The 24,472-nt window shown below is 44.7% G+C and overlaps 1 protein-coding gene across 1 annotated transcript in view; it reads left to right on the top strand.

Moving 5' to 3' along the window:
- Positions 1-24,472, top strand: part of SMCHD1 (structural maintenance of chromosomes flexible hinge domain containing 1) — a 1,054,086-nt gene that overhangs the window by 857,608 nt on the left and 172,006 nt on the right. The window contains exon 39 of the mRNA XM_082259552.1: positions 4,369-4,504. Coding sequence (XP_082115678.1) covers positions 4,369-4,504 — 136 coding nt within the window. The remainder of the gene's footprint in view (positions 1-4,368; positions 4,505-24,472) is intronic.

Genomic DNA, 24,472 nt, shown 5'->3' with positions numbered 1-24,472 from the left:
CGCAACAGATGCTAGCCTGTCCAGCTGGGGAGGCGTTCTCAGCACTGATGTGCTCAGGGGGTCTGCCAATTAATGAGCTGGAACTCTGAACAATCAGACTTGTCTGGCTCTTTGGAAAATTCATCTTCAGGGGTGTCCGGTACAAATTCATTCGGACAAGGCCACGACCGTGATCTATGTCAATCACTAAAGGGGCACAAGACGCGTCCTAGCGGCTCTGTAAGTAGCCAGCATTCTAAGGTGGGCTGCCGATTCCTTCCAGTCCTCTCAAACTCCTGTAAAGGATCGAGGCAGAAAGCAGTCTGGTCATTCTAGTGGCTCCAGACTGTCCTCGTCGGTCTTGGTACTCCCTGATCTGGTACGGCTGGTTGCTGATGCTCCTTGGGGACTTCATGTCAGGGAGGATCTGCTGTCTCAAGGACCAATCTTCCATCCTGCTTTACAGTTGCTGGTTTTGACGGTTTGGCTGTTCAACGCCAGGTGCTGAAGGATAGAGGTTTGTGTGAGTCGGTGATTCCTACCCTGGTAAAAGCTAGGAAATCTACTTCTAGGAAGATGTACCGCTGTACGTGGAACACGGCATGGAGTCTCTTGGGGTTCATCCTCGCTCCTTCTCGGTGGATCGGATCTTAAACTCCCTTCAACGCGGGGTTGAATGGCAATTGGCCTTTAGTACCATCAAGGGCCAGGTATCGGGTTTGGCGTTTTTTTTCCAACGACCTTTGGCCACACACTCCCTGGTGCGTACCTTTCTTCAGGGTGTCCGACATTTGGTTCCTTCTGTGTGGGCTCCGTTGCCGCCCTGGGATCTTTTTTTGGTGGCTATCACCCCTGCGCACAGGGTGTTGGAATTATCCTGTCGTTCACCTTATAGTGATTCACAAGGATAAGGTGGTGCTTTGCCCCTGTTCATCATTCCTTCCTAGGATGGTCTCTGACTTTCATTTGACTGAAGACATTGTGTTGCCTTCCTTGTGTCCCAGGCCTAAAAATCTGAAGGAAATTGCCTTGCATGCCTTGGATGTGGTCTGGGCAATTAGGGTGTACCTGGCAGCTACGTAGTCTTTTAGGAAGTCAGACTCTCTATTGTGCTCAAGGAAGGACCTCACAAAGGGTTGTCAGCTTCTTCTGCAACCATTTCCAGATGGATCAGACAGACGGTGGTTCAGGCTTATTCCATCAAGGGTCAGGTTCCTCCTTTCCCTGTCAAAGCGCACTCTATTAGGGAGCCTAGTGCCTCCTGTGCTTTCCGTCATCATGCGTCAGTGATAAACACTGAATAGCCACATTTTTCCGAGTTAGAACGTTTCTACAGCTGAAAAAACTCCTCTTAAAACCCACTAGTTTCCAGTCAGGAAATGCCCCTGCCAGAAAACTGATAAAAGCCTGCATGGGCACATAGGATAACAAGCTGGAGAGAGTTCACTGGCTCCAGAAAAAAAAGGCCTGAAGACAAAAACAGCAACTGTAAAAACGTCCAGTGTGCACAAGGCCTTAAAAGCAGCCATTCTTAATCCTTCTGCCTAAGGTGGTGTCTAACTTCTGCCTAAACTAAGACAGTCTCTCCCTTTTTGTGCTCTGCTCCTAAGCACCCCAAATGGATTGCTCTTCATTACCTGGAGGTTGTCAAATGCCTCAGAATTTATCTAAAAGCCACAGCTTATCTAAGAAAGACTGTTTTCTCGTTGTGTTGTCGCCATGGCCTTGCAAATGCCTCAAAATGCTCTATTGCCAGGTTGATAAGGCAACTTCATCTCAAGAATTTGCACTCTAAAGAATAAGACACCTTCAGCACTTTTATGTGCTCACTCCACCAGACTGGAAGGTGTTCCTGGGTATTTCCAACATCAAGCCTTTTTTGCCCAGCTTTGCAAGGCCACCACATGGTCTAAAGTTCTTAGCTTCTCCAAGTTCTAGCATGTGGATGTTCAAACTACTGCAGGAGCAGCTTTCAGACACAATGTCCTTGCAGCAGCACTGTAAATTGGGTCTGTTGACCATAGTATTGTTGGGCTGTTGGGTCAGTTCAGTTTTGCCTCGTTGTTGCCTACCTGTCTTTATTTTTTGCTTGTGAATGTACAAGGTCTATTACACTGGTCAACAAAAAATAAATACATTTTCGGGCCTTGACTTTTGCAGCTGTTTTAGAATAATTTCAGTGTGCTGATTCCAAATCTGATCTCATATTTGCTCTATCACATCTCATTTTTATTCTATTGGCATACCCCATTTTTATTAATTTTACCCGAAATTAACTCTGTCACTTATGATTGCAAGTTAGCCTGTATCCTGTGTTGTACGTTTAGGATAAGAGAAAATTAGACTTACAGTTGTGCTCATAAGTTTACATACCCTGGCAGAATTTATGATTTCTTGGCCATTTTTCAGAGAATATAAATAACACAAAAACTTTTCTTTAACTCATGGTTCGTGTTTGGCTGAAGCCATTTATTATCAATCAACTGTTTACACTCTTTTTAAATCATAATGACAACAGAAACTACCCAAATGACCCTGATCAAAAGTTTTCATACCCCAGTTCTTAATACCGTGTATTGCACCCTTTAACATCAATGACCGCTTGAAGTCTTTTGTGGTATTTGTGGACGAGGCTCTTTATCTTATCAGATGGTAAAGCTGCCCATTCTTCCTGGCAAAAAGCCTCCAGTTCCTGTAAATTATTGGCCCATCTTGCATGAACTGCAGGTTTGAGATCTCCCTAGAGAATGGCACAATGATATTGATGTCATGAGACTTAGATGGCCACTCCAGAACCTTCACTTAATTCTGCTGTAGCCAATGACAGGTCAATTTTGCCTTGTGTTTAGGATCATTGTCATGTTGGAATGTCCAAGTACGTATTTTTTGATAACATACTGCATTCATATTGCATACTTTTGAACAATTTTCCTGAGCCTTTGTAGCTCACACATCCCCAAAACATCAGAGATCCACCTCTGTGTTTCACAGTAGGAATGATGTACCTTTCATCATAGGCCTTGTTGACTCATCTCCAAATGTAGCATTTATGTTTGTGGCCAAAAGCTCAATTTTGGTCTCATCACTCCAAATGACTTTGTGCCAGAAGGTTTGAGGCTTGTCTCTGTGCTGTTTGGCATATTGTAAGTGGGATACTTTGTGGCATTTGCATAGTATTGCAGCCCATCTTGACCATCGTAGACCATGCAGCCCATCTTTCTTCAAGTGCCTCCTTATTGTGCATCTTGAATCAGCCACACCGCATGTTTTCAGAGAGTTCTGTATTTCACCTGAAGTTATTTGTGGGTTTTTCTTTGCATCACGAACAATTTTCCTGGCAGTTGTGGCTGAAATTTTAGTTGGTCTACCTGACCGTGGTTTTGTTTCAACAGAACCCCTCATTTTCCACCTCTTGATTAGAGTTTGAACACTGCTGATTTGCATTCTCAATTCCTTGGATATCTTTTTATATCCCTTTTCCTGTTTTACACAGTTCAACTACCTTTTCCCACAGATCCTTTGACAATTCTTTTGCTTTCCCCATGACTCAGAATCCAGAAACGTCAGTGCAGCACTGGATGAAAGATGCAAGTGTTTGTCAGGATTCCAGAAACTCATGCCTTTTTTACACACACACACTAATTATAAACAAACAGATCACATGTGAGGATGGTTACCTTTAATAGCCATTCTAACCCCTATGTGTCAAACTTTCGTGCATGTTATCAGGCCAAAATCACCAGGGTATGTAAACGTTTGATCAGGGTCATTTGGGTAGTTTATTTTGTCATTATGATTTAAAAAGAGTAAACAATTGATTGATAATAAATGGCTTCAGCCAAACACTAACCATGAGTGAAAGAAAAGTTTTTGTGTTATCATTTATATTCTCTGAAAAATGGCCAAGAAATCATAAATTCTGCCAGGGTATGTAAACTTATGAGCATAACTGTACAGTATCTGTAAATTCCATATCCCAAAATATTGTACAGGACTCAAGTCATGCTCTCCTGTGTTACTTGGATTGCTTGTCAAAAAACTCAGCTCTTTGTCCAGCAAAGCTTTGACAGTGTTAAACCACATGATGGTAACCCATGGTGTATGAATAGCTAGCCTGTGTCCTGTACTGTACTCCAAGATATGGAATTTACAGGTAAGTCTGAATAGGCCTTTGCAAAAACGCAAGAACCCATACATTAAAAAAGATAACATTTCAAATGTTTTTACAACCATTTTAATGTTACTGACATATGTACATTTCATACTACACATGCAGGTGGCAACAGTTTCTTATTGAGTCTTTATTTTGAGTCCTTATTTTTGTATTTTTTCATTAATAACCATAAACCTAATTTCTTTCTTTTTTTTTTTTCCTAATATCCATTTCAGGGGCTTATTCTTGCTGAAAACAGCCCTGGGAGAGACAGCACTGAATATCAAGTTCAGTTCTATCTCCAGGTACATCCAGTTGCACCAGTACCAGGGGAAATTTCACCGTTTTGTCTTCCTTTTATGTTTTACAATGGTAATGTAAAAATTTTGATGCTTTTTTTGTATGGATGTTGAACATATTGTAAAATATTGCATAATATGTTTTGTGTTTTTTTGTATGTATTGTATTGTATGTTTGTACTAGACACAATGGGCATGTTTACAAAACAGCAAATGTGTCTTTCAAAAAACTTTCACTTGTGGTGAATCAGTCACTGTCATTTAAAAAGCGCAAACCTTGAACATTAAGGGTCCATGTACACGGGACGTTGTTAAAAGTCCCTTTGAATGCTGGAATTTTTAGGACATTTGAAACTTCCGTTCGGTCGCGTTTGTACCCGCGTCTAGCGGGCGTTTGCGTTTAGAACCGTTCCTAGAGGTCAAAAAAATGATTCCCCTTTAAAATGGAAAAACGCGAATGTTTTTGCGTTTGAAACGCCGGGAAGCACACGTTCGAACGCAAATAATTGCGTTATAAAAAAAGTCCCTGAACGCAACTGCCCGCAAACGACCGCAAACGACCTGGTGTACATGGACAGATAAGATAAACTGTAGATGGGTTCAGGGGCTTCTAAAAAAACGCCCAACTGCTCCTAAACGGCCATTTCCAGCGTCCCGTGTACATGGAGCCTTACCCGCGGTGAATGTCAGATTCCCTGCTTTATTAACACATAGTATATGCCCCTAAACTGTATTCTGTCTTATGCAGGGCTCCACCTCTTGATACATGTGATATATGTACATGTATTGGATAGCTTAATTCAAACCATGATTAGTAGAGATCAGAATCTTGAAGTAATCTCTAATTCATTGTGTCCGTATTGATACCAATCCATTACCATAATTTGTTGAAAATCATAATAAATATAAACTAGGAGGTAATAATGACTATCTGGGATGTACTAAAGCAATGCCCTTTAGGGGAGGGTCACAGAATCCCATAACTGCCCCTGGCTAAAGAACAATAGGAACTTATAGTGCTGCTTGCAACACGCTAATACCAAAGTGAGCCCCTTCTCATGCTCTAAATCTATTTGATAAAACCTTGTGAATGTATGAACTGAAGACCAAGTAGCAACTTTGCAAATCTGAGCGATAGATACTTGATGATGCACTGCGCTTTTAACTTAAAAGGTGGAATCTTACCCTTTAAGCCATAAGCTTGAACAATGACTTGACAAATGCACCTAGATATAGTGGAAGTAGCTGCCGCTTGGCCTTTCCTTGGCCCTTCTGGCAATACAAAAAAGGCGTCGGTACTACGGATTAGTGCAGATGACTTCAAATAGACTTTAACTGCACGAACCACATCTAATAAATGCAACAATCTTTCCTCTGGAGTCTGAGGATTTGGAAAAAAGGAAGACCGAACTATATCATGGTTTAGGTGAAAACCTGATACGACTTTAGGCAAAAAGGATGTATGTAGCCGAAAGACCACTTTATCCTGATGAAGGATCGAAAATGTCTCTCTACAGGAAAGAGACGCTAACTCTGAGACCCTCCTGGCCGAGATTATAACAACCAAAAAGACAAATTTCCTTACCAATAATTCCAAGGGATTCTGCCTGATAGGTTCAATGGGCTTCCTCTGCTGCCCCGAGAGTTCAAGATTCAGATCCCAAGGACACGGGGGTGGCTTAATTGGCGGAACCATGCAAATCACACCTTGCATAAATGGCGGCACCAAAGAGTGCATCGCTAAAGGTCTCTGGAAAAAACCGACAAGGCTGAGACTTGACCTTTAATGGTCCCTAATGCCAATTTTAAGAGCACCCCTACCTGAAGGAAAGCAAGAATTCTACCAATGACATACTTACAAGGATGCCATTTCTTGGATTCACACCAAGAGATATAGGATTTCCAAACTCTGTAATAGAGTATCCTAGAGACGGGTTTTCTGGCAATAATCATTGTAGCCAAAACCAAACCCGAGATCCCTGATCCTTCAAGATTCTGGTTTCAATAGCCAGGCCGTCAAATTCAGTGACCGTAAAGCAGGATGGAATATGGGACCATGGGAGAGCAGATCCAGACGACATGGAAGCAACTATGGCTCCCACACAGCTAACCTCACAACCTCTGCAAACCAAGGCCTCCTGGGCCACCCAAGAGCCACCAGGATCACCGGCTTCCTTTCCACCTGAATTCTACTCGTGGCAGAAGTTGAATCAGAGGAGATGCATACATTAGGCTGATTTGTGACCAAGAGGTCACTAAGGCATCTGTTCCAATAGCGATCGGATCCATGGTTCTGGACACAAAATTGTCCAGCTTGTTGTTGAACCTGGATGCCAATAGATCTACGTCGGGGGTACCCCAATGTTGACAGATCAGCTGAAACTCCTCAGGATGCAAGGACCATTCCCCTGGTCACAATTGCTGGCGACTTATAAAGTCTGCCTTCCAATTGTCCACACCTGGGATAAATACTGCTGACAAACATGGAACATACCTCTCTGCCCATGTCAGTATGTTGTTCACCTCTTTCTGAACCAATTGGCTCCTGGTGCCCCCCTGATGGTTGATATAAGCCACCAGGGTCGCATTGTCGGACTGAATCCTGACAGGACACCCCTGCAACCTTGTTGTCCAATGACACAGTGCCTAACGGGCTGCCCTAGTTTCCAAGATGTTGATGGGCAAGAGTCTCTCTACCCGAGACCAAGTCCCTTGGACAGAAAGACTCTCCAAGACAGCCCCCCAGCCGATCAGGCTGGCGTTTGTGGTTACAACCTTCCAGGTTACTGGTAAAAAAGATTTTCCTTTGCTTAGGTTGATGAGAACCATCCACCAAGACAGATCCTCCTGACCCCTGGAGCAAGAGACATAAGGGAAACCAACGCTTGGACCGTCTTGTTCCAAGCAGAGAGAATACTGTTCTGAAACAGTCTGGAGTGGAATTGAGCATAAGGGACTGCCTCGAAAGAGGCCACCATTTTCCCCGATAATAGTATCATGCATAGTCGTATGGAAGGAAACGTTTTACTTCCTACGAACCGAACCAGACTTCTTCTGTGTCGAGAACCAGACCCAGATATTCCAAGACTTGAACAGGCTTTAAGGTCGATTTCTCTAGATTGATAATCCAACCCAAATCCTCTAGGCACTGGATCGTTATGGACACGTTTTGTGTTAGCCCTAAGCTTGAACAATTCGCCAGGTAACCCATGACAGAGACACCTTGGGGCCTTAGAAATGCTAACACCGGGGCCAAGATTTTTGTAAAAACCCAGGGAGCTGTAGCCAGACCGAACGGTTGAGTTACAAACTAGAAATGTCACTGTCCTACTGCAAACCGCAGAACCTCTGAGGGAGATTGAAAAATTGGTACATGGAGGTATGCATCCTTGATATCTTTGGAAGTCAGAAAATCTCCTCTTCCTAGAGAGGCTACCACAGAGCGGATTGATTCCATGCAAAAAGACCGAATGGTCAGATACTGGTTCGGAGCTTTGAGATCTAGAATGGGTCTTACCTCACCATTTGGTTTCGGCACTGTAAAAAGATTTGAGTAAAAACCCACAAACCTTTCACTAGTTGGAAGCTACACAATCATGCCCCTACAGGGGTGTATCGACACACAGTTGTACAAGCCCCCCGGATTAAGCAGTAAGTCTACAAATATACCTTTATGCCTTGACTGGTCACTTAGCTCGCCCATAGAAATGTAGCCATGGACTGAAGTTATGTCTCAGATGCATTGCTGATTCTTCAGTCCACATGGTCCACCAAAAATGGCCATCCTTGTTCTTCCCGTCTATACAGGAGTAGGTCATACTGAGCGAATCTGCACCCCTAGTGACCGGAGGAGACACTGCAGTCCAATACTCCTGAGAAGTACACAGGGCATGAGAAAGACCAGAACGACAGATCTCTCTTTTTTTTTTTTTTTTTATTAAAAAATGGGAAAAGCGTACTAGTCCCGCCACTGGATCCTTAAAGGACCCAAACTTCACCCATCACAACGGGCTTTGTCAGTCACTGGACCTTCAAGGACCGGGTCCCCCTTTTTAATGGGGTCCACACCCTTCGACCTGTAGAGCATCCTGCTGGCAAACTCCTTGGGGTAATAAGTAACCATGGTTCTATTTATCAGGGTCCAGCGCCCAAATGGGTCACATTAGAGGCAAAACCTCGGGTCTTCTTAGCTGAAGCTCGGGTACCATCCTTTTAGCGCTTAGCCATTCAAATTAATCCAATCAGATTCGCCCCTAAACTGGGACATTATTCTTTAAATTGAAGCGCTATAACAGCCATGACCACCACCTTCAAGACACTGGCGAAAAAACTGAGGTTCTTCCTGTATGGGAGGGGGTTATATGGGAGGAACTTCCTGTCTATTGGTTGCCAGTGTCCATTCACCTAGAGATAGCGTATAACCCAGATAGTCATTATTACCTGCTCTGTGTCCCGTGATGTACGATAAAGAAAGTTTTACTCTGCCATGCATTAAAGCAATTGTAAAGTCTTGTTTTTTTTTCCTATAAAAATAATAAACATGTTCAACTTACCTGCTCTGTTGCAGTGGATTTGCACAGAGCAGCCCGGATCCTTCTCTTCTGTCTTCCTGGCCCCTCCCTACTGTTCAGTGCCCCCACTGCAAGCAGCACCGGTGTCACAGCTCCCCTTGTCCAAAGAGACACGGAGCCTCGGCCCCACCCCCTCTCTCTCCTGATTTGCTAGCTGATTTTGTCTCAGCCAACCAGAAGGGAGAATCATGGATGGCTGAGACACTCAAGGACAGAGAGGGACCTCAGGTAAGTGTTAGGGGGCCGAAGAAACTGCTGCACACAGAAGGTTTTTTTTTTATGTTAATGCATAGAATGCATTAACCACTAGCCGACCGGCCACCGCAGTTTTACTGTGGCAGGCTGGCTCGGCTGCGCGAAACTACGTAGTACTGGTGATGTTGGGGGGCTCCCGCCCCCACTAGGCAGTAGGGATGCCGATGCGTGGGGCCGGTGGCCACCATTGACGCTGGGCTTCTGGGATCGCTCCCCACTGAGAGAGATGAACGGTCAGCTGTTGTAAACATACCTGACCTTTCTTTTCTCTGAAATAATCACAGAGCGCCTGTGATCCTTCTATATAGGATCACAGGTCTCTGATCATTTCATAAGACCCTCCCCCCACAGTTAGTAAACACTACCCTAGGCTTACATTTAACCCTTTGATCACCCACAAGGTTAACCCCTTCCCTGCCAGTGTCATTATTACAGTAACAGTGCAGAAGTGTCAAAAAGGTCAGTTAGGGGTCCGATCTGTCCGTCGCAATGACGCAGTCCCGCTAAAAATCGCAGATCGCTGCCATTGCTAGTAAAAAAAAATTAAATAAACAAAAATTACATAAATCTTTTCCCTAGTTTGTAGACGTGATAACTTTTGCGCAAACCAATCAAAATACGCTTATTGCAATTTTTTTTTTTTTTACCAGAAATGTGTAGCAGAACACAAATGAACCTAAAAGGATGAAAAAAATCGGATTTTTGTAAGATCTTACCGTAAAATCCTTTTCTCTTAAGCTCATTGACAGACGTAGTCTTCTTGATTCTCAAGAGCTGGGTTATGTTGTCTCCGCAGGAGTAGGACTAGGCAGAAAGACAAAACGTTCTGGCTCCACCTTAGGGGCAGTCCCTGAGGGTATATCCTCCCTCTCTCTGCTACAGGGAATCAGTTCTGTTCTAAAGCAGTAACAGAGAATTTAACCCAACCCAACTCAATGATAGAGGGGCGGGTACTACGTCTGTCAATGAGCTTAAGAGAAAAGGATTTTACGGTAAGATCTTACAAAAATCCGATTTTCTCTATCGCTCATTGACAGACGTAGTCTTCTTGATTCTCAAGAGCTGGGACATCCAGAAGCAGTGCCACAAATGAGGGGTGGGATTGACAAAAATCAAAATCCAATCTAGAAGGCCCAACCGGTGCCAAACTAGAAGTTTTAAAGGCTCATTATAAACAAAGAATGAGACTCAAATGAAAAATTTCCAACGGAAAAAAACCCTCGAGGCAGACCACTGGTCTCCTCAAATGGCGGCCTGCAAAACCTTGCGGCCAAACGCGGCATCAGATGATGCCATTACATCAACTTTATAATGTTTTGTAAAGGTATGCACCGACGACCAGGTAGCCGCCTTGCACACCTGGACCACTGACGCCTGATGGCGAAAGGCCCATGACGCACTAAGCGCCCGAGTGGAGTGCGCCTTAACAGGGAACGGGGGCTCCCGACCCTTAATAGAATAAGCCTGTACCACCGTCTGTCTGATCCATTTGGAAATAGTCGCGGCAGATGCAGGCAACCCCTTTTTGGGTCCATCCGGGATCACAAAAAGTGAATCTGTCTTGCGAAACGAGTCTGTCGTTTTCAAGTATACCCTGATCGCCCGGACCACATCCAAGGAGTGTAAAGCAAACTCCCGAGGATGACTGGGCTTAGGACACAGGGAAGGTAATACAATTTCTTCATTCAGATGAAATTCTGAAACCACTTTTGGTAGGAAGGATGGATTCGGACGAAGAACCACCTTATCTCTATGAACCACCAGATATGGGGAATGACAAGATAATGCGGCCAGTTCTGACACCCTGCGTGCAGAAGTGATAGCCACCAAGAAAGCCACCTTCTGGGAAAACGTAGGTAGAGGAATCTCCCTAATATCTTCAAAGGGAGGTTTCTGAAGAACCGACAATACTAAATTAAGATCCCAGGGTGGTAACGGCTCGCGCACTGGCAGAGCCAGATGTCGCACCCCCTGGATGAAATTCCGCACCAAGGAATGAGTAGCCAAAGGCTTCTGAAAGAAGATAGCTAATGCTGAGACCTGACCTTTGATAGTGCTCAAGGCCAGTTTCTGCTCAACCCCTTGTTGCAGAAAAGCTAATATTCGGCTAACCGAATAAGTCCGTGGACGGAACCCCAGAGGTTCACACCATGCAATGTAGGACTTCCATGTACGATGATAAGTCTTTCTGGAAGTCGCTTTCCTTGCTTCAACTAGAGTAGGAATAACTGAAGCTGACAAACCTTTGTCCTTCAGCACCTGGGTCTCAATAGCCAGGCCGTTAAAGCCAGCGATCGTAAAGCAGGATGGAAGATCGGTCCCTGAGACAGTAGGTCCTCCCTGAGAGGAAGTCTCCACGGGACGTCCGCCACCAGTCTGACCACGTCGACGTACCAAGCTCGACGAGGCCAGTCCGGAGCTACCAGAATTACTGGAATTCCTTCCTCCTCTATCTTGCGAAGAAGTCTTGGCAGTAACCCGAGAGGAGGGAAGGCATACATTAGCTGGTATTGCCCCCACGGGGCGATCAGTGCGTCTGCGGTCTCTGCTAGAGGATCGTGGGAGCGAGCCACGAATCTCTGTACTTTCCTGTTGAATCGTGATGCCAACAGATCCACATCCGGGGTGCCCCACCGTAGGCACAACTGGTGGAAAACTTCTGGATGGAGGGACCATTCCCCCTGATCCAGAGTCTGACGGCTGAGATAATCTGCCTGCCAATTCTCCACCCCCGGAATGAACACCGCAGAGATAGCTGGAACAAATCGTTCCGCCCAGCGAAGAATGCAAGCCACTTCTTTGGCCGCTCGGACACTCTTGGTGCCCCCCTGGTGATTGACATAAGCCACGGCCGTGGCATTGTCCGACTGGATCCGAACCGGGCTGCCCTGGAGCTGCTCGGTCCAGTGAATCAGACAAAGTCTGATCGCTCTCAGTTCCAATACATTTATCGGCAACCTGGATTCTTCCAGGGACCAAAGTCCCTGGACAGATAACTGACCGAGAATTCCTCCCCATCCGGATAGACTGGCATCCGTGGTCACTATCGTCCAATATATTGGCAGAAATGACTTTCCCTGGCTGAGCATCGGAGACCGAAGCCACCAGACCAGAGACTCTCTGGTCTGTTTGCTCAATCGGATCTGATTGTCCAGGGATTCCGGATTCCGATTCCATCTGAGAAGAATCTCTTGCTGAAGAATTCGGGTATGGGACTGGGCAAATGGGACTGCTTCGAAGGAAGCCACCATCCACCCCAGAACCCTCATGCAAGTTCGAAGAGAAGACCAGCTGTTGGATAGTAACAACTGGACTGCTAATTGAATCTTCCGGAGTTTCCCTACCGGAAGAAAAACTCTTGTCCTGAGTGTGTCTAGAATTAGACCCAGATATTCGAGCCTCTGGGTGGGAACCAGAAATGACTTTTGCTGGTTCACCAGCCACCCGAATTCCTGTAAAGAAATTATAGTAATTTCTATGTTTTGTAGCAGGGTCTGAGGAGACTCTGCATGAAGCAGAAGATCGTCTAGGTAACCTAGAATCGATATGCCTCTTTGGCGCAGTAGTGCCAACATTAGGGCCAACACCTTCGTGAAGACCCGAGGAGCCGTGGCGAGACCGAAAGGTAACGCCACAAACTGATAGTGGTTCTCTTCTACGGAAAAGCGTAGAAACCGCTGATGTCCTGCGAAAATGGGAATGTGAAGATATGCGTCCTTGATGTCTATGGACGCTAGGACATCCCCTGGATGCAGGGAGGCCGCTACTGTGCGAATGGACTCCATTCTGAATTTTCTTATGTTGACAAAAGAATTGAGTGCCCTTAAGTCCAGAATTGGACGCACTTTGCCCTCTTTCCTGGGTATTGTAAATAGGTTTGAATAAAACCCCTGAAAACGTTCTGTCCAAGGAACGTGGACTACCACTCCTTGTTGTAGTAAATCCGTGACTGCTCTCTGCAGATCTTCTAAACGATCCGGGGATAGTCGAATATTGGAAGGGAAGAATCGCGCCGGTGGGAGAGATCGAAACTCGATCTTGTACCCTGACCTTATGATTTCGCAAACCCACTTGTCCGGGATTCTGGAAAGCCATGGATCCGGGAACCAGTTATGGGTGGGGGCGCACCTTCAGGCTTTGGACGATTTATCTTCAGGTCTGGAGGGGGCGGGCTTTTGCTTGCCCGACCAACGTCCCCTGAAGCCTCCTGAAGGAGCTTTGGAGGACTTAATTTTTTCACCCGCGGGACGAAAAAACTTTTTGTGAGCAGAGAAAGAAGGCCCTCGTTTTTGACGAGTTCCTTTACCTTTAACATTTTGCGGTAAAAAGGTCCTCTTTCCACCCGTGAGATCCTTAATGATCTCATCTAAGTTGGCTCCAAAAAGACGCTCTCCTAAAAAGGGGATACTAGCCAATGCTTTTTTGGAACCTTGGTCGGCTAACCAACCTTTTAGCCACAGTGTACGCCTGAGAACCACTGCTGAAACTGATGCTCGCGCCAATAATGGAGTGGCGTCTAACGCCGCATCACACACAAACTGTAACCCCTGTATCATTTGTTCCAACAAATCTGATACCGCCTGAGGGACCTCTTCTAAGTCCCGGCGTAACCACTTGGTCCATTCAGTTACAGTCTGCAAAACCAGACCAATAGCAATTATTGGTCTGAAAGCTGATCCAATCAAGGTAAACATGGTGCGAGACATAGCTTCTATCTTGCGATCCACTGGATCTTTAAAAGACAGAGCGTCTTCTAGAGGAATAACCGTGGCTTTATTCAATCTAGCAATTGGTGAATCCACCACAGGTGGTTCTGTCCATTTCTTAATGAGGGTTTCCTCAAACGGATAACGCCTGTTAATGCGTTTAGAAATAGCAGAAGTGCGTTTTGGCAGACGCCATTCTTCTTCGATTGGATTGCCAAAACATTTGGGCAATGGAAAAACCTTCGCCACTTTGATGCGTTTTTTAGTCCCAAAAGGGATTTCAGTTTCAGCTATTTCCGACGGAATACCCTGTAATATTAAGGTTTCTTGAACAGATACAATGAGTGCGTTTACCAACGCTTCCTCTCTGGCTATGGCTGATGCCGAAACATCCTCCTCACTGTCTGAAGAGACAGTACACGAGACACCAATCCCAGATGAAGTACCTGCAACTGCAGAAATAGGCTCAGAGTCTGAATCCGAGGTTTCAGATAATAAGGGGTTAGGCGGGGGTCGCTTTCTTGCGCCCTGTCACTGACAAGCCACTTCCACCCGGGACACAAAAGTTTCCATAATAGCTGACAATGATTCAATCGTCAGTGGGGTGCTGGAGGATCCTGCAGACCCCTCGAGGGGATCCGGAGGAGATACATGAGTGGCAGGGTCCATGTTAATTCAGGACACCTTTGCCAGAAAAAACAAAAAAACTTTTTTTTTTTTTTTTTTTTTTAAATCAAAAAACAAAAAATACCTCTTTTTTTTTTTTATGTGTCTCCCCCTAGCGCAATAGCGCCCCTCAGAGTACCTGCTTCTCGATCCCCACAGAGAGAGAGAGGGACCCCCAAGGCTCACCAACCGATGCAGTGAAGTTTCCAACCAACTGCAGTCAGCGTCTGTCTTTTACAGACTGGAAGGAGCTGTTGCTTTTTCCTGGGTAGAAGGACGTGGCTCCGCCCCCTGTGTACGCCTTCCGGCGTTCCCAGCTCTCCACGAGGTAGCTGGGCTCATGAAACATGGCCGCCCCCATACAAGAGACAATAGACTCCAAAAACATGGCGGCCGGCGTGACCTGAGGACATACATGCACCTGGTCTACGGCAAAATGGCGGCGGACCGCCAAAATCGTTTTTCCCAGCACATCCACCTGCATCTCTGCTAAGTGGCGATTTATTGATCTACAGGAGATACACTACAATTAAGGTAGGATTATACCTCCTATGTCTGCTGTAATGCTACAGTCTGCTGGGTAGAGTGTTAGCTCTCAAAACAAGTCCACTTCCCACCAAACACATACTGTATTTACAAGGGGGACTTTTAGTGTCAGATATATACTGACCATGTATGGAGGGGCCCATAATTCATACTGCCTCATAACGAGGAAAAAAAAGGGAACGTTTACTCACCATACCGAACCGACAGGCACCCTCTCTTCACAATACCCTCTCCACCGGGGTGGGGGGTTGTGGACCACTCCGGACGCCTCGACTCTCTGGTTCCTGGCATCCAAGCGAGACTTTAAACTCGCAAGGTCAGTCCCTCCACTGGGACTCCGTCGCGGCCGACCCAGCGCTGAGCTCTGGTCTGCACGCGCTCGTAGGCAGAAACCGGGGTGACCACTGGATCTCAACACCCAGCCCGTCGCCCGGCCCAGCATACTTACTTGAATGTGTCGCGGCCGACCAAGCGCAATGCAATGGTCTGCGCGCGCTCGTAGGCCGGCTGGGGTGACCACTAGTGTCGCCCAGTCCGGCGTATTTGCTTGAAGATCTCACAGGAAAAAAACACTGGAGAAAAACTGCCTAAAAAAAAATCTTTTTTTTTTTTTTTTTTTTTTAAAGAAAAAATCTTGCCAGGACCCAAAAGATCCCAGCAAGGAACTTAGGTCCTTACTCCTGACTAGACAGAAAAAAACTGATTCCCTGTAGCAGAGAGAGGGAGGATATACCCTCAGGGACTGCCCCTAAGGTGGAGCCAGAACGTTTTGTCTTTCTGCCTAGTCCTACTCCTGCGGAGACAACATAACCCAGCTCTTGAGAATCAAGAAGACTACGTCTGTCAATGAGCGATAGAGAAACTAGATGTTTACATTTTTTTTTTTTTTGGAATGTTATATAGCAGAATGTAAAAAAAAAAAGTTTTTTTTTTCTTTTTTTCAGAATTGTCGCTCCTTTTTTTTTTTTTTTTTTTTATAACGTAAAAAATAAAAATTGCAGAGGTGATCAAATACCACCAAAAGAAAGCTCTATTTGTGGGAAAAAAGGACATCAATTTTATTTCTGTACAGCGTAACGCTGTTCCGAATCTCAAAAATTGGCCTGGTCATTAAGGGGGCAAATCCTTCCGATCCAAAACTGGTTAAGATTAAAAGAACCTTCCTACTTTATAACTCCTTTTAAGATCATTGGGGTCAGGGGGCTCCCTGCTGTGCCTATGCTTACCCCTACTACTGCACAATTCTAAAGAAGAAAAGTCTATTAGACCCCAGGTGTCCCCTCTGCCCTTACAATCATGTGATCAAACCAAGATCAGTGTGTTCAGATGCTTTACCAGATTAAAAACGGCGCTGCTTATATCTGAGATAGCAGAAGTGACGGAACTGCTTGTCGCTTCCGGTTTCCTATACCACAGAGATCATCGGGGACCTTCCAGTCTTTGACGATCTCTGTGGTAATTCTGGGGACACTGCTGGAACAGGAGAGCCTTGAGGCACCGGCGGGGTTGGGAGCCCCTCAACCCATCCTGCCACCTATAAAAACCCTCTGCCGGCAGAAAAAAACCATACCGGGATGAAGCCTGTAGCTGCAGGCATCATTTCGGTACAATCACTTAAAGCCATTTGACGTACATGTACAAGATTTGGCGCTAAGTGGTTAACCTTTTCAATTCAGGACACTTTCGCTCCCTTCCTGCCCAGGCCAATTTTCAGATTTCGTAAAAGAGAGAGGTTGGGACTTTAAATGAAAGACATGAAGGGCTGGCAGGGAAAATTGTAAACAACATTTATTGGTACATAACAAAGTATACAGGTGTAAGATTCTGGTACCTTCGGTACCCTTCCAGCCCATTTCTTCTGCATTGCGTCCCACCTTTTCAGCTAGGTGGAACGCATATAGCTACCTGTCCCTTTAAATCTCATGACGTCATCACTAGGCGCCGCTCTGATCGGCTATTTCAATCGCCGGCTTTCACTCACAAGGTGTTAGTGCAAACCGCTTGTTACACAGCCTTGTCTGACGCTGCCGAAGCCTCCAGCTATTTCCTGTATCTCGCTACTGATCCTGTACCTCGCTACCTGATCCTTATCTCATTACCGGACCCCTCATCTCTCTAAACCAACTAGTGATAAGTACCCCACAGGGGATTCCTTCCTATCAACTTACACTATCTACTCTTGTATACTAAAGACTGTTGCTATCTATGCATTACTATTTCTATCATCTGCACTGTTACATAGATTGCTAGCTCTTGAGTCTACTACCATCTATATCCTTGCACTGAGTTAACAATTCCTGTACACTTCATCTGCTGTCCCCTACCACCTGTTATTGTACATGATTGCTAACCTATCTGCATACTATCTATCACCATCTGCTAACACTCCAGAACATTACTATTGAGTGCCTATCATTGCTATCACTACTCACGCCTGTCCTTTCAGCACATCACCTCTATACTATCGTATACAACCTATCACTCCAGGAACATCTTATCTGAGTGTCTGTATATTTGCATGGTGAGGCAGGCTGGGCCACAATGATGAGTCTGGAGAGTTGGATATGGTAATTCAACACATCTCTACACGACTACTGAGTTGAAATTCTGCAGCTGCAAATCCAGTTCACTAAACAAACGCCGGAGCGTTACAGATTGCACGAACCTGAAAAAAAAAATGGATTCAGCAGAATTAGCCACTCATGTGTTACAACTAACACAAAAAGTAGATGCATTAATCCTTTCCCTTGCTGAAGTGAAAAATGAAAATCAGACTTTGAGACAGCAGATAGCCCGTGTTTCACAGCTCACTGCTGCTCAACCTCGTGAGCCCAAAATAAACCCTCCTCTAGTGTTTACAGGTGATCGGAAAAAATTTTGTGAATTTAAAAACGCATGTCAATTGCTTTTTAATTTAAAACCTCGTACTTACACTACAGACCAAATTAAAGTCTGCACCACTATCTCATACTTGTCGGGTGATCCACGGGCTTGGGCAGACTCTCTCTTTGAGAAAAATGACCCTCTTCTTAACTCCTATCCTTTATTCTTAGCAGAACTCGCTAGCTTATATGAAGACCCAAATAGGCAGAGTACTGCTGATAGCCAATTGAGGGCTTTAAAACAAGGAAGGAGACCTGTTGAAGACTTCGTAGCAGAGTTCAAAAGATGGACCCTTGATTCAGGGTGGAATGATGCATCTTTGCGAACCCAGTTCAGACTCGGGTTATCAGAAGCCGTTAAAGACGAGCTCGCCCGAGCGGATTTACCTGGCACTTTGGATGCCTTAATACAACTCAGCATCAATATTGACAGGCGACTGCAAGAAAGAAAGGCTGAGAAAATGGGAGTACCATTATCCAATCCTTCTCGGGTTTCGCCCGTTGACCCTACTCCTATGGAGGTAGGAACCATACGCCCACCATTATCGTCTACTGAACGAGCTAGGAGAAGATCTGAAAATCTCTGCATGTACTGCGCCTCCCCGGATCATTTGATAAGCGTCTGTCCCCTTGTCCGCAAAAAAGAGGGTGAGTGTTCACATGTCTTGCTGGGGGGATTAACGACTTCTTTTTCTAATCCCTATCTTTTTATTCATTTGACCTTACAGTGGGACCACAATAGGATCACCACCAAGGCTATGATCGACACAGGATCTTGTGGGAACTACATTGACACTAGTTTTGTTACTTTAAATAAAATACCTATTATTTCAAAATCTAAACCTGTCTCTGTTAGTTTTATTAACGGTATTCCGTTATCTTCTGGTCCAATTACCAATCAGACACAAGCACTCCTTGCTACTGCTAACGAGTCTCATGCTGAGACCACCACTTTTGATGTATTACCTTCACCACATTTTCCCATTATTTTGGGACTTCCTTGGTTACACATACATCAATCAATCATTGATTGGAAAACACGGACTCTAACCTTCCCCTCTCACTACTGCGAGACCACGTGTAACCTCCAATCTCATAAAAAAATCCTGTCCATGGTGTCGGATGAAATTACACCACCATCATGCTATCAGGATCTATCTGAAGTCTTCCTTGAGAAAAATGCTCAAGCATTGCCTCCCCATAGGGACTACGATTGTTCTATTGATCTACTCCCTAATAGTAAACTACCTTTCGGTCATGTTTATCCTCTTTCTCAGGATGAACTTTCTCATCTCAAGGAATACTTGGATGAGAATTTAGCGAAAGGGTTTATTAGACCCTCTACTTCTTCCACAGCTGCAGGACTTTTCTTTGTCCGCAATAAGGATTTAAGTCTCAGGCCTATTATTGACTATAGGCAATTAAATACCATTACGATAAAGGATCGCTATCCTTTACCTCTCATTCCCGAACTCATTGAACAAGTGCGCGGAGCTACCTACTTTTCAAAATTGGACCTAAAAGGGGCATACAACCTCATCCGAATCCGTAATGGGGATGAGTGGAAGACGGCATTCAGAACCAGATATGGATTATTCGAATATCTAGTGATGCCTTTTGGGTTGTGTAATGCTCCCGCAACATTTCAGCGATTCATAAATGACATCTTCAGAGACTTACTTGATGTTTGTGTTGTGGTATATCTGGATGATATACTCATTTATTCTCAGTCCTTGTCCGAACATGTAAGACTTGTGCTATCCAGATTACTCGCACACAATTTATACGTAAAATTGAAAAAATGCCTATTTCATAAGGAAGAAGTACTATTCCTAGGATACATCATATCTAAGAACGGTATCAAGATGGATATGAGCAAGATATCGTGTATACTGGATTGGCCTGTACCAACAACTCGTAAGGCATTACGATTCCTTGGATTTTCAAACTTCTATAGGAAGTTCATCAAGAACTTCTCTTCTATTGTGAGACCGCTCACACAACTTACAAGTGTAAAGAAACCATTCAAATGGTCTGAAGAAGCAAATAAAGCTTTCCGCTTGTTAAAATCAAGCTTCACTTCTGCTCCCATACTACGCCATCCAGACCCATCCCTCCAATACATCCTGGAGGTAGATGCGTCAAATATGGCTGTAGGAGCAGTTCTTTCCCAACGACCAACGAATACTTCACCACTCCACCCAGTTGCTTTTTTCTCTAAATCACTAAGTAGCACAGAGGTGAATTACCCAGTGGGTGAAAAAGAGTTGCTTGCCATAAAACTGGCACTAGAAAATTGGCGACATTTACTTGAAGGTACTCGATTGCCAATACTCATATATACAGATCATAAGAATCTCCAATACCTTCAGACCAACAAGACTCTTTCCCACCGGCAGGTACGTTGGTCATTATTCTTCCTAAGATTCAACTTCCTAGTGACCTACACGCCTGCAGACAAAAACAAAAAAGCGGATGCGCTATCACGGCTAACCGAAGATAACTGCGCCGAAATCCCTTCACTTCCTATAATACCCCATGACCGTATTATTGGTGTTGTTCGTTCCTTGAAGGAAGAGATTCTGCACAGTATAGGACTGGATTCACCACAACTAAGTGCTGATGCAGAAGGCTTCCTCTACTTTAACGACAAACTCTACATACCTCCTGGTATGCGTACCAAGATCTTGGAATTATCATATGACGTACCTATGGCAGGACATATGGGTATGACTAAAACATTCAATTTGCTCACCAGGCAATTTTGGTGGCCTGATATGAAGACGTCTGTACAAAAATTTGTTTCCTCATGTGACATCTGTGCAAGGTCCAAAATTGACACTACAAAACCATCTGGTCTACTTTGCAGTCTACCAATACCCAAAGTTCCATGGGAAGTTGTGTCCTTAGACTTTATAGTAGAATTACCACCTTCCAAAGGATTTACTACCATTCTAGTGTCAGTGGACCATCTGACAAAGATGGCACATTTCATTTCTATTCGCAGACTACCTTCATCTAAGCAAACAGCAGAATTATTAGTGAAACGTGTTCAAGCTACATGGAATTCCAAAGACTCTTTTATCTGACCGAGGTTCACAGTTCATCTCCAAGTTTTGGCAAGCTCTATGTCATATACTACGAATTGAGCGAAAACTTACTTCTCCCTACCACCCTCAGACCAATGGACAAACTGAAAGAGTCAACCAGTGCATTGAACAATATTTGCGTTGCTACACCTCATACCTACAGGATGATTGGGTGGACCTCCTCCCTCTGGCAGAATTTGCTTACAATAACGCAACCCACAGTACTACTAAGCAAAGTCCATTCTACCTAAACTATGGGTTTCATCCCACACTTCTTCCACCACGCATCCTGCCATCAAGTAACCCAGTAGCCTCTGACTATCTTACCCAAATAAAAGACTCTCTGGGTTTACTTAACACCACCATCTCACATGCCCATAGCCAACAAAAAAGGTACTACGACCTCCGTAGAAGACCTTCTCCTCAATATGCTATTGGGGATCTCGTTTGGCTATCTACGAAAAACTTAAGGTTAAAGATCCCCAGCAAAAAGCTTGGGCCTTTGTTTCTAGGACCTTTCCCAATTGAGAAGCTCATTGGGAGAGCTGCAGTTCAACTCACCTTACCGGCAGATCTTAAAATACACCCCATCTTTCACGTGTCGCTACTGAAACCACATGTTCCCAACCAAGGAATAAGACCTACCATCTCGCCTCCACCTCCAGTACAAGTTGAGGGCGGAGAAGAATTTGAGATTAAGGAGATTTTGGATTCTCGTATCCACAGAGGGAAACTCCAATATCTCATAAGATGGAAAAACTATGGACCCCAAGACGACACCTGGTTGGATACTTCTGACGTTCACGCTCCCAGGCTTATACGAAGGTTCCATTCCAAATACCCGGAGAGACCAGTGCTATAGGCCTTCCGGAGCCGGCCTTAAAGGGGGGGTACTGTAAGATTCTGGTACCTTCGGTACCCTTCCAGCTCATTTCTTCTGCATTGCGTCCCACCTTTTCAGCTAGGTGGAACGCATATAGCTACCTGTCCCTTTAAATCTCATGACGTCATCACTAGGCGCCGCTCTGAGCGGCTATTTCAATCGCCGGCTTTCACTCACAAGGTGTTCGTGCAAACCGCTTGTTACACAGCCTTGTCTGACGCTGCCAAAGCCTCCAGCTATTTTCTGTATCTCGCTACTGATCCTGTACCTCGCTACCTGATCCTTATCTCATTACCGGACCCCTCATCTCTCTAAACCAACTAGTGATAAGTACCCCACAGGGGATTCCTTCCTATCAACTTACACTATCTACTCTTGCATACTAAAGACTGTTGCTATCTATGCATTACTATTTCTATCATCTGCACTGATACATAGATTGCTAGCTCTTGAGTCTACTACCATCTATATCCTTGCACTGAGTTAACAATTCCTGTACACTTCATCTGCTGTCCCCCACCACCTGTTATTGTACATGATTGCTAACCTATCTGCATACTATCTATCACCATCTGCTAACACTCCAGAACATTACTATTGAGTGCCTATCATTGCTATCACTACTCACGCCTGTCCTTTCAGCACATCACCTCTATACTATCGTATACAACCTATCACTCCAGGAACATCTTATCTGAGTTTCTGTATATTTGCATGGGGAGGCAGGCTGGGCCACAATGATGAGTCTGGAGAGTTGGATATGGTAATTCAACACATCTCTACACGACTACTGAGTGGAAATTCTGCAGCTGCAAATCCAGTTCACTAAACAATCGCCGGAGCGTTACAACAGGGAGTGCAGAATTATTAGGCAAATGAGTATTTTGACCACATCATCCTCTTTATGCATGTTGTCTTACTCCAAGCTGTATAGGCTCGAAAGCCTACTACCAATTAAGCATATTAGGTGATGTGCATCTCTGCAATGAGAAGGGGTGTGGTCTAATGACATCAACACCCTATATCAGGTGTGCATAATCATTAGACCACTTCCTTTCCTTGGGCAAAATGGGTCAAAAGAAGGACTTGACAGGCTCAGAAAAGTCAAAAATAGTGAGATATCTTGCAGAGGGATGCAGCACTCTTAAAATTGCAAAGCTTCTGAAGCGTGATCATCGAACAATCAAGCATTTCATTCAAAATTGTCAACAGGGTCGCAAGAAGCGTGTGGAAAAACCAAGGCGCAAAATAACAGCCCATGAACTGAGAAAAGTCAAGCGTGCAGCTGCCAAGATGCCACTTGCCACCAGTTTGGCCATATTTCAGAGCTGCAACATCACTGGAGTGCCCAAAAGCACAAGGTGTGCAATACTCAGAGACATGGCCAAGGTAAGAAAGGCTGAAAGACGACCACCACTGAACAAAGACACACAAGCTGAAACGTCAAGACTGGGCCAAGAAATATCTCAAGACTGATTTTTCAAAGGTTTTATGGACTGATGAAATGAGAGTGAGTCTTGATGGGCCAGATGGATGGGCCCGTGGCTGGATTGGTAAAGGGCAGAGAGCTCCAGTCCGACTCAGACGCCAGCAAGGTGGAGGTGGAGTACTGGTTTGGGCTGGTATCATCAAAGATGAGCTTTTGGGGCCTTTTCGGGTTGAGGATGGAGTCAAGCTCAACTCCCAGTCCTACTGCCAGTTTCTGGAAGACACCTTCTTCAAGCAGTGGTACAGGAAGAAGTCTGCATCCTTCAAGAAAAACATGATTTTCATGCAGGACAATGCTCCATCACACGCGTCCAAGTACTCCACAGCGTGGCTGGCAAGAAAGGGTATAAAAGAAGAAAAGCTAATGACATGGCCTCCTTGTTCACCTGATCTGAACCCCATTGAGAACCTGTGGTCCATCATCAAATGTGAGATTTACAAGGAGGGAAAACAGTACACCTCTCTGAACAGTGTCTGGGAGGCTGTGGTTGCTGCTGCACGCAATGTTGATGGTGAACAGATCAAAACACTGACAGAATCTATGGATGGCAGGCTTTTGAGTGTCCTTGCAAAGAAAGGTGGCTATATTGGTCACTGATTTGGTTTTGTTTTTGAATGTCAGAAATGTATATTTGTGAATGTTGAGATGTTATGTTATATTGGTTTCACTGGTAAAAAAAAATAATTGAAATGGGTATACTGTATATTTGATTTTTGTTAAGTTGCCTAATAATTATGCACAGTAATAGTCACCTGCACACACAGATATCCCCCTAAAATAGCTAAAACTAAAAACAAACTAAAAACTACTTCCAAAAATAGTCAGCTTTGATATTAATGAGTTTTTTGGGTTCATTGAGAACATGGTTGTTGTTCAATAATAAAATTAATCCTCAAAAATACTCATTTGCCTAATAATTCTGCACTCCCTGTACACATGGCAGTAAAAGATATA

Source organism: Pelophylax lessonae, assembly GCF_965119305.1.
Source record: "Pelophylax lessonae genome assembly, chromosome: 5".
Taxonomy (NCBI): domain Eukaryota; kingdom Metazoa; phylum Chordata; class Amphibia; order Anura; family Ranidae; genus Pelophylax; species Pelophylax lessonae.
Note: the sequence above shows the minus strand (reverse complement) of the source record. Positions and strands in the feature narration are given on the sequence as shown.